The sequence below is a fragment of the Andrographis paniculata genome, unplaced genomic scaffold, assembly GCF_009805555.1.
Source record: "Andrographis paniculata isolate CXL003 unplaced genomic scaffold, ASM980555v1 Contig36END, whole genome shotgun sequence".
NCBI lineage: Eukaryota > Viridiplantae > Streptophyta > Magnoliopsida > Lamiales > Acanthaceae > Andrographis > Andrographis paniculata.
The window spans coordinates 1,460,064-1,476,668 of NW_026137569.1; the positions used below are offsets into that span (position 1 = coordinate 1,460,064).

Here is a 16,605-nt window from a genome sequence, read left to right on the forward strand (position 1 = left end):
AAAAATAAAAATTGGAGGACAGAGAGAAGTGAGTTGGATGGATTCTAGAGAGAGAGGGATAGTGAAGAGACCATACTTGCAGCAAAAATTTAAACGTCTGATATGCCAACCCCTCTTCTTCTTTCTCTCTCTCTCTCTCTCTCTCTCTCACACACACACACATACTCTCTCTCTCTCTCTCTCTCTCTACATACACAGCAATAAACAGTATCTCTCTCTCTCTATCTCACTCACTCACTCACCCCCAACCCCGCCATTAATGCTCTCGCACCCTCTCTATACGCTCTGCAATTACTCCTCCTCTGCCACATCTCTCTCTCTCTCTCTCTCCTATTTCTCTCTCTATCTTCTTCTTCTTCTCCCTTCTTCGCCTTTACTCATTTCACCCCCACCCTCTCTGCTACAAACCCCCTTTTTGTTTCTCTGGTTCCCTTCTCTCTCTTGATTGATACTTCTTTCCCTATCATCATCATAAACTCGCAATTCTCCTTAAATTCCATTCACAAGAAAAGCACCTCCGCAATAAACCAGACAGCTTCATCCCCCCCACCATCTGCAACCCTCTTTTTCATCGCCGCCGCCGCCGCCGTCCAGATCTGCGCCGGAGGCACTTTCTCCGATTCCCCCAAACCCCCAATTCCTTATGAGGGTTTTCGCACTCAGCACCTTCGGCAACATCGGTAAGTCTGCTCATCAGGCTATGAATTCTTCCATAAATTATCTTCTGCAGTATCATCACACTAATTACACATTTTTATAAATTATTCTCCATAAATCGAAGCTTTCCCGTTTCTGCTGTTTTATTTCTTCGGTTATACTAGTTCGATGCCTTTCTTATGATCTGTTAGACGAGAAAGTGATGATATGAGTTGGATTCCACCGAATGTCTCTCCTGGGCATCTTCGAAACTGTAGTTTGAAAAAAACCATAGGGCTTTTGTCAATGGCCAGTTCACACTGTCAACTCTTACCCCCAAACTTTTCCTCGTTTTAGTCTTTACGCACGTCAGAACACCGTAGATAACAAGTCTCCTTTGAAAACCCCCAAAACCACAGAAAGAAATGGAAAAAAATAATAATAATAATAAAAAAAGAAAAAAGAACGAAAGGGTCGGGTCCATTTAAGTTACTTGAAGAACGAAAACAAACAGGCGATAGGAATAAAAGTCTATCTATACTTTGTTTTTACATGTAACCATCCATCAACCCTTTTGTTTTGCTCAGAAATCTGCCAGAGAATCTCCTAAATTAAACTCAAAGCACAAACATTCATAAGAAAATAAGTTCCCTCTTTTATTCTCCAGAAAGAGAAGGTGAAAAAAAGATTAAATTAGGGTTTTCTGGGTATCAAGAATTGCAGCTTCGAGAGTTGCAGATGTGGTGGAGATGATGACGAAGGCCTGATGGAATGAATTTTTAATATTTCTGGTGAGTTTGAAAGATTTAATTAATGCTCGGACCCAAGCAACGGGTGGGTGAGTTTTTAGGTTTGCTACCATTAAGAGTGAAGTACAAGACTTCGAGTTTCATTTGATGAAAAATATATATACATATATATGTATTTCCTTTCTCTCTCTCTCTCTCTCTCTCTCTATACCATTCGGTTCCTCTCACTCCTCTTTAAGAACTTCTGTGTGTACATAAATTCTGATGGAAGGTGTGTGGTTTTGCTCTGCAAATCATTTAATTTTCCCTCTTATCGCTCTATTTAATTTCACTCCTTGATGTCAGGAGTCGTCGTCCGCCATTTATAAATCTCTCCTCCATCTTTCTAACTGCGCACGCCTTCGAGATCCATCTACTTCATCATCATCGACCTCCATAACCTTCTTCTCACAGCCCAAATGTGTGTGGATTAATAAACTATTAATCAATTCAGTGTAGCATAAAATCTTGTTGCTGTTTGATCTCTATGTGCCAATTAAGGCTTCGTTATTACATTGCTCCTCTGACTTCTGATTCACTTGATTTTGCAGAAGTGTAGCTCAATTCGAAGCTTGGCATTTCATTTCTTTAGAGTGATCGAGATAATCAAAGATGTTCCAGCCGAATCTGTTCGATAGCCACCACCACTTGCTGGACATGGCCGGCCACAATAAAGGCCCGGAAACTGAGATGGACCTTATCAGAGACGACGACTATGAGAGCAAGTCCGGCACCGACATCATGGAAGCCCCGTCTGGTGACGACCAAGATCCTAATCAGCGTCCCAAGAAGAAGCGATACCATCGCCACACTCAGCATCAAATCCAGGAGATGGAATCGTATGTAATTAAAATATAAACCTAATTCAACTTTCTTACAGATTGGTTAATTAACAATTAATTTTCTTACAGGTTCTTCAACGAGTGCCCTCATCCTGATGACAAACAAAGGAAAGAACTTGGCCGTCGTTTGGGGCTGGAACCTTTGCAAGTCAAGTTTTGGTTTCAGAACAAACGTACTCAGATGAAGGTATGTTCTTAATTTTATTGAATCTTTCCACTTCTTGATCGATGATTTTCTCTAACGTCAGCAAATTAATAATCCTTCCAGGCGCAGCACGAGCGCCACGAGAATACGCAGCTGAGGAATGAGAACGAGAAGCTTCGTGCGGAGAACATAAGGTACAAGGAAGCTCTCAGCAACGCTACTTGTCCTAACTGCGGCGGCCCCGCCGCCATAGGAGAGATGTCTTTCGATGAGCAGCATCTCAGGATCGAAAATGCTCGCTTAAGAGAAGAGGCAAGTGATCCCATCCTTAACAAATTCAAACATTAATTTCTTGATCACATATGATGACGATGAAGAATGTGTAATGTTCGTTTGTTTATTTCCAGATCGATCGAATCTCGGGCATAGCTGCCAAGTACGTCGGGAAACCAATGATGTCATACTCCCATCTCCCCCTCGGAGCCCCTCGTTCTCTTGATCTCGGCGTGGGGAGTTTCGGGTCACATTCGGGCTTAGCCGGAGAGACTTATGGAGCTGCCGATCTTCTTAGATCCGTGTCTTGTCCGACCGATGCTGATAAGCCGATGATCATCGAGCTAGCTGTTGCTGCAATGGAGGAGTTGATCCGAATGGCCCAATCTGGGGAGCCTCTGTGGATTCCAAGCACTGACAATCCGACCGAGGCGCTGAATGAGGAGGAGTATGTCCGGACATTCCCCCGAGGAATCGGCCCTAAGCCGTTGGGACTCAAATCCGAAGCCTCCCGAGAGTCTGCTGTTGTGATCATGAATCACATTAACCTTGTGGAGATCTTGATGGATGTGGTAGGATGATCATCATTCAATTCCTTCGAATCAACACATCGAGCTTTATGCTGCAAACATTACTAATTTGAAATTATCTGGTTGCAGAATCAATGGTCGAATGTGTTTGCTAGCATTGTTTCGAGGGCAGTTACTTTGGAAGTTTTATCCACTGGTGTTGCTGGAAACTACAATGGAGCATTGCAAGTTGTAAGTAGCAAATATATATATATATATAAATCAAATCTATTGATTTATAATGTTCTTGTGTTTCAGATGACTGCTGAATTTCAAGTACCTTCTCCATTAGTCCCAACTCGTGAGAACTACTTTGTTAGATACTGCAAGCAGCACAGCGATGGAACTTGGGCAGTTGTCGATGTTTCTATCGACAATCTGAGGCCTACTTCAATAGCAAGATGCCGGCGCCGCCCCTCGGGTTGCTTGATTCAAGAACTGCCCAATGGTTACTCTAAGGTATAATCGAAACTCACTACTTATGATGATGATCGTCGTCGTCTTCTTCCAATTAGGCCGTTGCGATTATGAGTATTGGCTGTGACTAGGTGACATGGATTGAGCACGTTGAGGTCGACGATCGAGCCGTTCATAGCATCTACAAGGCACTAGTCAATTCGGGGCTCGCCTTCGGTGCCAAGCGTTGGGTCGCGACGCTCGATCGACAGTGCGAACGCCTCGCGAGTGTAATGGTTAATAACATATCAGCTGATGTCGGTGGTACGTGGTTGTGGTTGTATAGTCATTAGTTATGTCTGTTGATTCTTTTGTTCGATGTAATTTGTGGTGAGTGTGTTCGATTCTTGCAGTTATATCGTCCCCGGAAGGTAGAAAGAGCATGTTGAAGCTTGCGGAAAGAATGGTGATGAGTTTCTGCACCGGCGTCGGCGCCTCGACTGCGCACACTTGGACTACGCTGTCTGGAAGCGGCGCCGATGATGTCCGTGTTATGACAAGGAAGAGCATGGATGATCCCGGCAGGCCACCTGGCGTTGTGCTCAGCGCTGCTACCTCGTTTTGGCTCCCGGTTACTCCTAAAACGGTGTTTGATTTCCTCAGAGACGAGAATTCTAGAAGCGAGGTACGATTTGTGTAATAGATTCTTGATTCCACCGGCGGCGACGTGTCTCACGTTGTTGTTTGTCTGATACCGTGGTGCAGTGGGATATCCTCTCCAATGGCGGTCTGGTTCAAGAAATGGCCCACATTGCTAATGGCCGCGATCCGGGGAACTCTGTATCTCTCCTTCGTGTCAATGTAAGCCGAGAATCAGATATTTTTTCAATAATTGGATCGATCGAACTGATTCATTAAAGTTTCCGAAACGTGGGACTTTTGCAGAGCGCGAATTCGAGCCAGAGCAATATGCTGATACTGCAAGAGAGCAGCACCGACTCGACGGGGTCGTACGTGATTTACGCTCCGGTGGACATTGTGGCGATGAATGTCGTGCTTAGCGGCGGCGACCCTGATTACGTGGCGCTCTTACCATCCGGGTTTGCGATTCTTCCCGACGGTCCAAAAAGCCACCCCGGCGGCATCCCGGAGGTCGGCTCCGGCGGGTCATTGCTGACGGTGGCATTCCAGATTCTGGTCGATTCTGTGCCGACGGCGAAGCTGTCTCTGGGCTCAGTCGCCACTGTCAACAGCCTTATCAAATGTACTGTGGAAAGGATCAAAACTGCAGTCCTCTGCGACGTATCAGCTCCGTAGCCAAAGGTAGACGACGACTATTATTAATTATTTATAAAAATTAATTAATTATATATTAATTCAATTTATATATGTTTGCAGCTGTGGAGTGGGAATTGATAGGAAGGATTTGTTTACATGAGAAAGTAGGGAGAGAGCAACTTGGGAAGAAGTCAAGAACGAACCTTGGTTAAACCTCGCCGGCCGGAATCTTGCCGGCCGGCGAGGGTAACGGTGGGGTTCGGGTATTGACTCCGCCTAGCTCCTATAAGTCAACGTAGACAAAGACCTTCGTTCGATTAATCTATCGTCGTCGTCGACTTAATTAATTGTATCCAAAACCCTAACTCTTTTGCATCTTTCAGTTTGACTTTGACTTTGACTTGTCTTTCATTCGAGCAATCGAATCTTCTGCTTCTGTTGTCAATCCTATCAGTAATTTCTCTTTTACTATAACTTATATTCATCTGATTTTGGCTGATTTTAGTTAATTTGGATATAGCTCAGAATTATCGGATACGAATGTATTTATATACTACAGTTTTTTAGATTGTTATGAAAAAGTTATTTGGTTCCCAGTAAAAAATATTACTACCTCTGTTCACGGCACCGTAGATACTGTATTTTAAAAAAATATGTAATTAATATATAAAATAAGATTAAAGTGTATAATTATTTTAAAAAAAGGAAAATGATATGATATGTGGGACGAAAGGAGTATTTTATTTTTATATTTTTTATTATAAAAAATAATTATTAATACTTATTTTTATTAAATTTCATGCTCAACCAAATAGATATACAATTTTTTTAAGTACGATTGGAAAATTACTATCCAAAATGGCAAGTACCAAACCAACAACTTTATCAATTGTCCTCTCTCTGTCAATGCATTTCACTTCAATAATTGCACTTTTTAAAGTTGGAAGCCTTCATAAAGAGTAAAATATTGGCAGTAAATTAAATGGTTAATAGTCGGTTAACAAATCATTTTATTTTTATGGTATGACAATTCAATAATTGAATTATTATTTCCAAAGTTCAGTAAAGTTGTTGAATGTCTAACATCCTATTATTAAGACTGTAAAAAAACATTTTCCTTCGTTGAGAAATAAATCAATAATTCCATTCCTAACTTCTTTGAAGTTAGTGGCAAAAAAAAAAAAGAGGGTTCCAAAATTGAATCATTCTACATATATATATATATATATAATCATTCATATATTATATTCTATTTATTAAATATTTTAAGTTTTAGTATATAAAATTTCATACATGTTGACAATGATCTAGTAGGTAAGACTGCATTCTATCTTCTCCATTTATATATATGTTTTACTATACAACATTTTTAATTTATTTTTAAAAATATTACGTTCAAAATTTATTTTTCAGTAACTATTCTACCTCAGATATTAAAAAATTATACTAATATTTATAGTCAAAATAAATGTTGGGCCTAAGAGTTGTAGGGGACCAAAACATTTAGAGCCCCAACGTATTCAGGGCCCAACTAAACATGAAATTGGCCCAAACATCAAATCAGATCCCAACCTTTTGAATATTGAAACACATCATCGTAAAACTATGGCTTTGCTTATTTTATTTATTATTGCTTATCGGTTATTCAAATCTATTCTCATTTTTTTTTGTCATTCAAATTTATTCCTGTTTACTCTTTTAGTAAAACAATATCGCTTTTCTTTACCAAAAAAAAAAAAAAAGTAAAAATTTCTATTTTTATATATTTTTCTTAAAATCCGTATCCAGTCAAATGAGTACACAATTGGATAACGGAGAAAGTATTTTCTGAGGTTTGTTATTTAAACTGTACAAAATATATTATCCTATTTAAAAATTATCACATTCAAATCAACATACAAATTAAAACTAAAAACTAAAATCAAACCCTCTTTTTTTTTTTTTCCTTTTTTTTTTTCTTTTTTTTTTTAATGACGTGACAAAACCCTCTTTTCTTTAAGGTCAAGTCTTTTAGTTACATACTGATAATATTCATCTATTATTTTTCTCCCTAAAAGCACAAAATGAATGTCTAGATAGCATGACTGACTGTATTTTGTGAAACAAGAGCACGTACTATTTATTTATTTATTTATTATTATTTTTTAAATTGGTGTCTAAAAAGATATATCTACTGTTCTATAAAAATATATTTGATATATTATAAAATATGTATTGTGCTTTATAGTAAAATATATACCGTAATTTATAGAAATATATTTGTTGTTCTATATAACATATATTATTCTCTATACTATTTTGTAAATTCCTCAAATAGCATTAATTCTATAAAAATACCGGTAAAGAAAAAAAAAAAAAAAACATTTTAAATATAGTGCATATTATGTAAACGATTGACTGATGCTTATAAGATTTGAATGATACCGTCTAAAAAAAATCAATATAATACTGATTTTTTTAAAACAACATTGTAGCAGCATGTTTTAACAGCGGATAAAGTTATGCAATAATAGTATGCTACCAAGTTAGATAAGTATATTGTGATGATATTACTGCAAATAACATATTATTTATATTAACTTAATATAATTATATTACATAAATTAACAATATATGATATATTTTTATATTAACATATGATACCGTTGATTCTATTAATGTTGTAACTAAATTAGGGTGTGTTTGTTTGGGGGATTGGATTATATTTTTTATTTTTTATATTATACTAAAAATCAATTTTACATTCAAAACATCACATCAGCACATATTTATATCACATCATACAACTATTCAAATTCAAAATTTTTACTATTCAAATCCCAACTTAAAATCCAAACCCCAAAACAAACACACACTTGTATATTTTATCTATTTAAATTATGTGAAGTAAATTAATTATTTAAATAACGCATAAATAATTTGTCACACACATTTATTTGGTTCGTATTATTTTACACTTTATTTGTTTCAAATATTTTGCAATATAATATTTTTTTACATGTCCCAAATATTCTGTAATATGTTTAAAATGGAAAATAATTAGATATAATTAATTAATTTATATACCACATTTTATCCAATTACATTATTCAATAAAAAAAATAAATATTTTATCATATTATCTAATTCTCAAATTATTCTACTTAATATTACTCATTTAAATTCTAAATTCTCATATCTAAAACAAATATTACATTGAAAAGAATATTAAATAGTCATTTTAATATAAGGTTGCTTATTTTTAAAATTTTAAAATTTAATTAAACTATTTATTTATATAAATTATTATTTAAAATTATTCATATTATATAATAAATATATTTAATAATGCACTTTTTAATTATTTACTAATTGTATTTCCTGTAAAATTTTGTATCTACAATAATGTGAGTAATTTTCATGGGACAGATAAGTATAAATGTGTAATGATTTTTTACTTGTAAAGAAAATAATAATATTTTTTAATGACAAATAAATAAAGAAAAGTAAGTATAGATTCGTAAAACCGAAGAAATATTTTTCTATAGTAATTTTGTATTTTAAATATTTTTATTTGTATTATTATAATTATTTTAAAGATAATATAGAAATTCCATGTAATATTTATATAAGAATTATTATTATTATTATTTAAAAAAAAAAAACTTAATCATTGTATTGAGACTTTCTAACGTAAAAAAAAGAGCCGTGAGTGTAATTCGTTTACATATTGAGGGTCATGTTATTCATGATCTCATGGTGCCACGTATGTAGCGGTAACAAATTAGCACGTGAAAAATAATGTGCACTAGCGTCAACTCATATCCACATCCACATGTTTTAAATGCTATATGTAGGTACTAGACTAGGGTGGACAGCAAACTACGACCGTCGATTCCATTTCTATATTTCATGCTTCAGCAAACTACGACCGTTGATTACATTTCTACATCATACTTATTTCATAGTACTTCATTTGTTCTGTCTTAGATGATTCATTTTATTTTATTTATTTATTTTTATGAATTATACTTTTATTTTAAATAAATTTAATTAACATGTTAACTTGTTACACGTACGATTTATCCAAACTATTTTTATTTTTATTTATATTTTAAAAAAATTATTTTTTACAAAATTAATTATAAATAAATAAATATATTTGTTTATTTATTTGTATTATATTTATTATCTACAAAATTATAGTAACTCCCTTTGTTCCAAATCAAATGTGCTATTTGGAGTTTTATAGTAGATTAAGAAATACTATTCATTATATCATACTTAATTTGTCTACTCTTTTTATATCCGTCTGTCCCACATAAATTATCTCTTTTTTATTTTTCAAAATATAATTATATATCATTATCACATTTTAAAATTCATAATTTTTTATTTTTTATTTTAATTAAACTATTTAATTATCTTAATATATAATTATTTTTATTATATCATAATTATTTTTACTAATTAAATAATATCTAAAACTCCAGGACGGAGAGAATAGTATTTTATTAGTTAGTGAAAGTACGTAAAAATTATTGACATTTTTATCTTTGGACTTTATATATAAATTAATTGTACGTGTAATGATATGTTTGTAATTTAAATAAAAGTTATGAGTATTTTGATATTAGTATATAATTATTATTTTTTAAAATAAAAAAGTGATATATTGAAGTGAAGCAGATGGAAATAGCAAAAAAATACTTTGAACTGAGACGGAATGAAAATTTAAATATTCCATTCAAAATAATTATTTTTCATTTCAAAAAATAAATCTAAGTAGTAATTAAATTTAATATTTTATTAAACAAAATAATGTATTTAAAAAAATATATCAAACAATTTAAAAGGTGAGGAAGAACAAATTATGTGGTCCCTAATTCATCAAAGCAGCAATGAAAACATTTGGTCAAATACGTTTTTAATTATTGTACTTTCAATGCTAAAAGTAAAGAAAAAGTATATTAGCACGATTAATGTATTTTCTTTTATTTCCTCGTCTCGACATTCTATTCAAATGTTTCTTTCTACATTATCAAATATTTCTTCCAGACTGTCTCACAATTATCTTTTTTTCGTTATTAAACTTAACATTAAAAATATTTTTATATTTGTATAATCTTTTGTACAGATATCATTATAATAGTATTATAAGACACTAATAGAAGTATTTTTGTTATTTTTCTTTAATTTGTACTATATTTTAATATAACAATTAATATTCAAATATCAACACGCAAAAAGTAAATGAGACTCTTGGAGCCGGACGAAAGTTGTAGTAAATTGTACTCCCTCCGTCTCATATTTATCTATCCATTAACTTTTTGCACGAATTTTTAAAAATATCAGTATTACATTGAATTTAGAATTTAAAAATAGATGTAGAAACACTAAATTATCATTATTAGTTATGATAATATGACCGTGAAACCAAATCAATGCAAGTTAGATTACACTCTGGCGGAATCGGTGCTTGTGATGTTAGGGTGTGTTTGTTTGGGAAATTAGATTGGATTTATACTATTCATCCAATTTATTTTTTTCAAAAAACATCAAATTAAAGACCTATTTTTCATTTTTTATATTATACTAAAACTTAATTTTACATTCAAAACATCGCATCAATACATATTTATATCACATCATACAACTATTCAAATTCAAAATTTTTATTATTCAAATACCAATTCAAAATTCAAACCCCCAAACAAACGCACCCTAAATATTATTCGAATACTATCCATGCAATTTGGGTCACGTACTCTAGTTTAAATTTTTGGGCTCCGACCATATTTTTTACTACTTTATATATATAATTCAATATATAAATACATCCATTAATAATGCAATATAGCCTGAATTATATTTAAATACAATTATGACTATTTAGGCCATTTTCAATCATTCATTCTATTTTTTCAGTTGCTACCGTAAAAATGTAATTGATTTACAGTAATTTTACTCTAATTATAAACTCTAATTTTTACTCTAAAAAGTATATTCCCTATATATCTCTATTTTATATTATTTTATATAACTTTTCAGATTTATAAATTACACCTTAACTTAAATTTATTTTTACATTAGATTCATACACATATAATTTATATTTTTTAAAAAAATTACATATATAAAAATTAACATTTATAATTAATAACTAATACAAATAAAATAATTTTAAATAAATAATTAAATGCTATCAAGACAAATATGATATAATAATTGAACAAAGATAACGTAATATTATTATTTCATAACAATTTATTACAAAAACATACATTACAAAATAGTTCAAATAAAATACGACATATTTATTCAATGGAGTTACTATATTGCTCTCATATATACTCTATTAAATCATTAAGGAGTGCAAAATGAGCATCTTTGTCTCTAAAAAATAAAATTATATATTACTTTCCAAAAACTAAAATAATATTACTTTCAAAAAAAAAAATTATACATTATTTTTCAAAAAATAAAATAAAATTACATACAACTTTTTAAATATAAAATTATATATCATCTACTAAAAAATTAAAAATACATAATACATTCAAAAAATTAAATGACAAAAAGAATACTATTTTTGCTTCCTCTGAATGTTAGAATTTTTCATTACTCCATCGATTCTACATAATTTGTCCATTTTTTTATTTTCGTCAATCTTACATAATTTTTCTTTTCTCTTTTAGAAGATAATTATATATTTTAATCGTATTTTAAATTTCATAATTTATATTTTTATTAATATTAAGTAAATTACTTACTTATTTAATATTAATTTATAATTATTTTTAATAATATATATTTTTAATTATTTACGAATTATATTATTGCCTAAATTTTTGTATCTACAAAAAAACCGGACAACTAAGGTAAGACCGAGGAAATAAAATCCTAAAGTATTAACCTTTTTACGTTAATATGAACTTTATTATATATAAAAGAACTATCCTCGAATTTATGAGTATTTGCAGTGATATTATTATATCAAATTAAAACACAATGATAAAATAATAATTTTTTTATCGAACAAATTTATTTTTATTTTTCTAATTCATACATTAAATTTACTCTATCATTAATTTTGGCAAAATCAAAATATAAATATTTAATTATTACTTTCTATTTTATTTACAACAAATATTATTATTATTATTATTATTATTATTATTATTATTATTACTCACCATTCACATTCTCTATTTCACTCTTAAAAACTCCATAAATACTTTCAATTATTATTTTTTAATGTTTTTATCACTTTTTTAATAAAATCGTTGGGTGTAGTATTTGTGGGGTTTCTGTTTTTTTAATACTAAAATTTTAATTAAAATAGTTATTTGATATATATATCTGTATGATATTTTAAATTTAAATTTAAATTTTAGTGTAATATAATAAATAAAATTAACACACTTTTTATTTTTCTTAATTCAATATTCTAAAGATTACCGGAAATAGGGAGTATTGAAGTACAAAAATATTGCAAACTTAAAATATATTCCCAAATTGAACTCTATACTAAAGTAAATTACTATTATGTTTCAAACAAACTAACATAGTATTTTATTATAAAATTTATTAAATTATATATTTATTTGTATCTAAAATTTACATTAACATTTATTTATATAATATGATATAGTTATTTAAATTAAAATTTTATTATTTTTAAAATATAGCAAAAATATAAAATAAAATAAAATGAAAAACAAAATATGTATTCCCCCAATAAATTTTCTATTAACATATTTTTTAATTAATATATAAAAAATTAATAATTTAATATAAAATATTATTTTTTATATTACCAATTCACTTCTTTTTTATCACATGCAAAAATAAATAAATAAATAGAGATGCCGAGTAGCTGTATACAAAATTAAAAACCCCTTTAATAATTTTGTCTCCGTGAGCAACTTATGTATTCAATTAATACAAATTTTAATTAAATATTTCCTTCAATTAGACACATTTGTCAAGTAATGATTTGAATATTATTTATTTTCCTCATCCCACGTAATTTGTTCTTATTTTCTATTTTCTTTATAACTTATCATTTTTATTTTTAGAAATATAATTATGCACTTTAATCGCATTTTAAATTTTAAATTTTAAATTTTATAATTTTTTAATTTTAATTAAACTATTTACTTATTTTAATCTTAATCTATAATTATTTTTACTAAATAATAATTATTTTTACTAATACATTTCTTAATTACTTATTAATTATATTTTACCTAAATTCTCGTGTCTACGGTAATACACCAATATTAGATGGGACGGAAGGAGTATCAATTGGTACATTTTATATGTACAGTTGTCTGGGATAATTTTGTATTTTGGCAGCCCTAATTAATTTAGCATAAATTTATGGCGCTTATTATTTATTTATTGGGTAAACTGTTTTTTTAGTCTCGGATCCCCTTATCATTTTAGTCCCGTAAGTGAAATCTGTCGCAAACTAGTCCTATAAGTGAAAATTTTCGCTGTTTTAGTCCTCCGGCGCCGGAGACGTCCGCGTGGCTCGCCGGAGGTGACGTGTCCGCCAGGTCAGCGACACCTGGCGGACACGGGGATTTTTTTTTTCAATTTTTTTAATTTTTTTAAAATTAAATCAAATTAAAAAATTTAAAATATATAAATAAAATTAAAAATAAGTTTTAAAAAAAATTAAAAAAATAAAAAATAAATAAATAAATCCACGTGTCCGCCAGGTCAGCGACGTCACCTCCGGCGAGCCACGCGGGCGTCTCCGGCGTCGGAGGACTAAAACAGCGAAAATTTTTCACTTATGGGACTAGTTTGCGACAACTCCACTTACGGAACTAAAATGATAAGGGGGTCCAGTTACTGGACTAAAAAAAACAATTTACCCTTATTTATTTAATTGTGTTTGGAATTTGATTGCTTTGTAAGACAGTTTGTATGTACATTTATTTTTTTATTTAATATAGTTTAATTATTTTTTCATTAAAATATTACACCAATATTTTTTTATATTACATTAAATAATAATTTATTTTAATTTCAAGCGTCCAAATACTTAATTATCACATCAAATTAAAATAATAAAAATAATAGTATATACCGTAGAAGTATTTTATTTTATTTTATAAAAAAAATCACATTACATATATTTTTTTTATTAAATACTACTGTATTTTATTATTATTATTATTATTATTATTATTTTATATTTTATAAGACATAATTTTATGAAAACTCGACAAAAACGCAAACTGCTCTTCGATGACGTGAAGAAATGATGATTGATGTAATAATTTGGTTAAGTAAATAGAATGTTATGTTTTATATCTTTTTATATGTTGTGCTTGGTTGGAAAAAATAGTTTTAATCGGGGATACATAGACATGATGTTATTTTTTATGAATTTTAAGTCACAATGCTATGTATAATTTTAAAAAAAATTAAAATTTATATTTGTTGTATCAATTTGACGAAATTATACATATTTATTAAGTTGCTATTGCCATAGGTGATATTTGTTTTGTACTTTGATAAAGTTTATATCGTAGATACAAAGAATCGTTAATCATTACAAATTATTTGTATTTGTAGCCACTTTAATATATAACTATAAATTTCAATAATAGTTATTTAAATTAAAAGAAGAGATTAAATTAAATTAAATAATATTATAAAATATTTTCAATTAGAAAAAATATGAAAAAATTATATTATCCAATATATTTATATGCCAGAGCTATATTTTTTAGATATTCATTTCAATACTGTTTAGCTTTTAATTTTATTTATTTATTTATTTATTTTTTTCAACCATTAGTTTCGTTAGAACCCATATAAAAACTTTTTAATTTTAATTTATTTTATTAATTTAATAAAGGAGTCATAATTTCACGCAACCTATGATATTGTTATTTTATTACATCATTTAAGAATTCATATCCATATAGTCTTGGAGTTTGGATCCTATTAAATTAATTCAGTGTAAATGAAAATAATTTTTTGTTATTTTTTAGCATATGGATAAATATATTTTCATTTCTCTGCAGCAAGTTTTTTTTTCAAGAAGTCTAATATTGCAGGAAAGCTGTCTCTGCCTGCAGTCTGAATATGTGTGTTTGACATTATTGATTGTGTCCAAATATTAAATGCCTGCAAGAGTCAAACATGATATTTTGGGATGGTCAGATTCATTGAAAAAATCTTCATCTATTTATATTCTAAAGAAAATTAATATGAGTTGTGTTCTTTTCAAAGTTGCACGATATATATAACCAAAAGAGAAAAAGTTTGGTGGTGAGTGAGGTTTGAGAGTCAAAATATAGAGAGAGAAATTATTATGTGTGCTCTTCCTATTTTTTTCATGTTTTGAACTGTTGTTTAACACTGAAACCCATCAGAGAGGTCGACGGAGATCGGAGATAATGGAGTTCCAACCGGAGAGGATGATCAAACTCTGAGCTGCTCTGCTCTACGGTAGTTGTCAGTACGCGTTTGTGACAACGTGAATCTGTGGAGGTATTTTCCTAGGTTAACTATGATAGCTTTTTGGGTTGAAGGAGTTATGATTGTTTTTGTTCATAATCAACACTGATTGGTAGAATATCTCCTGGATTGGTATTCTCGGCAGATTGGTTGATAATCAAACCTGATCAACAAACATCCTATCTCATTGTTATTTTATGTTCTGCATTGTCTTTTACTGTTAAAAAGTTGTTATAACTGTGAACCACCCACACTTAGGAAGTTGGCCATTTAAAGTGTTCGAACTTGTTTTGTTCAATAAATCACTTTCCCAACATTCAGCATATATTGAATTAATCTTAACCATTCATTTATTTTAATTAAAAGCAATAATTTAATTAATTTAACTTATCAATTGCTAAGATTTAGTTTAACAGTGCTGAATAATGAGATTTCAGCATGCTATCCAATTAAGTTGATATTCTTGAGAAGTTGACTTGATTTGATGTGTTTGACTTCCGACTTATTTGATTGTATTTGGACTTGCCCAAGTGTTTTATAAGTTGCTATAGTTTACTATGGATCCATGTTTGAGGCAAGCAACGTTTAAGTGAGGGAATTAATAATTTACATAATATGCATTTTACTTGTTAATCTTTTTGGAGAATTTGAGTTGATTTAGTGTAAATTTTGTCGAATTTATGTAATTTTGATGATATTTTATTAAATTAGTAAAAATTAAAATAATTAAAAATAATTTATCCATAGTGTACTTGAGATCGAAAATTACTTTGAAATCATTCATTGGAGTAATATTGACGTAATTTCTGATAAATATTACTCTTCCGTCCCATAACAAAGTATTTATTTTTCCATTTTAGTTCGTCCCATAACAAAGTATCCATTTTTCCATTTTAGTCCGTCCCATAACAAAGTATCCATTTTTTTTAGTAACTATACTATCTACCTAACATTACAAATACCCTTACAATTTACAATATATTACACAAATGCCATTATCTTTATGTCACACATATTAACAAAGTTATTTTAGTAATTTCTACTTTATTCCGACTATATATCAATATAATACTAATATTTCTAAAATTACGTGTAAAAACAAATGAATATTAAATTTCGGGACGATGAAGTATTAAAAATAGAATATATATCTAATATAAAAAAATATATATTTATTCAAATATACACGCTTTGTATTTTTCATTTGAACATTT

At 29.7% G+C, this 16,605-nt stretch overlaps 1 protein-coding gene across 4 annotated transcripts; it reads left to right on the plus strand.

Moving 5' to 3' along the window:
• Positions 1-233: 233 nt before the first annotated feature.
• Positions 234-5,372, plus strand: LOC127249802 (homeobox-leucine zipper protein MERISTEM L1-like). Of its 4 annotated transcripts, none has more exons than XM_051272805.1 (13): positions 234-680; positions 1,304-1,427; positions 1,976-2,263; positions 2,336-2,453; positions 2,535-2,723; positions 2,819-3,256; positions 3,344-3,445; positions 3,512-3,712; positions 3,802-3,973; positions 4,063-4,334; positions 4,415-4,510; positions 4,595-4,972; positions 5,048-5,372. In XM_051272805.1, exons 3-12 carry the CDS (start codon positions 2,037-2,039, stop codon positions 4,964-4,966), a joined length of 2,187 nt encoding a protein of 728 aa, XP_051128762.1. In that variant the 5' UTR covers positions 234-680; positions 1,304-1,427; positions 1,976-2,036; the 3' UTR covers positions 4,967-4,972; positions 5,048-5,372. The 4 variants fall into 4 exon arrangements, with proteins under 4 accessions (XP_051128762.1, XP_051128763.1, XP_051128761.1 ...); XM_051272806.1 differs by having other exon boundaries at positions 1,352-1,427; XM_051272804.1 differs by lacking the exon at positions 1,304-1,427 and having other exon boundaries at positions 235-680.
• The last annotated feature ends 11,233 nt before the right edge of the window (positions 5,373-16,605 follow it).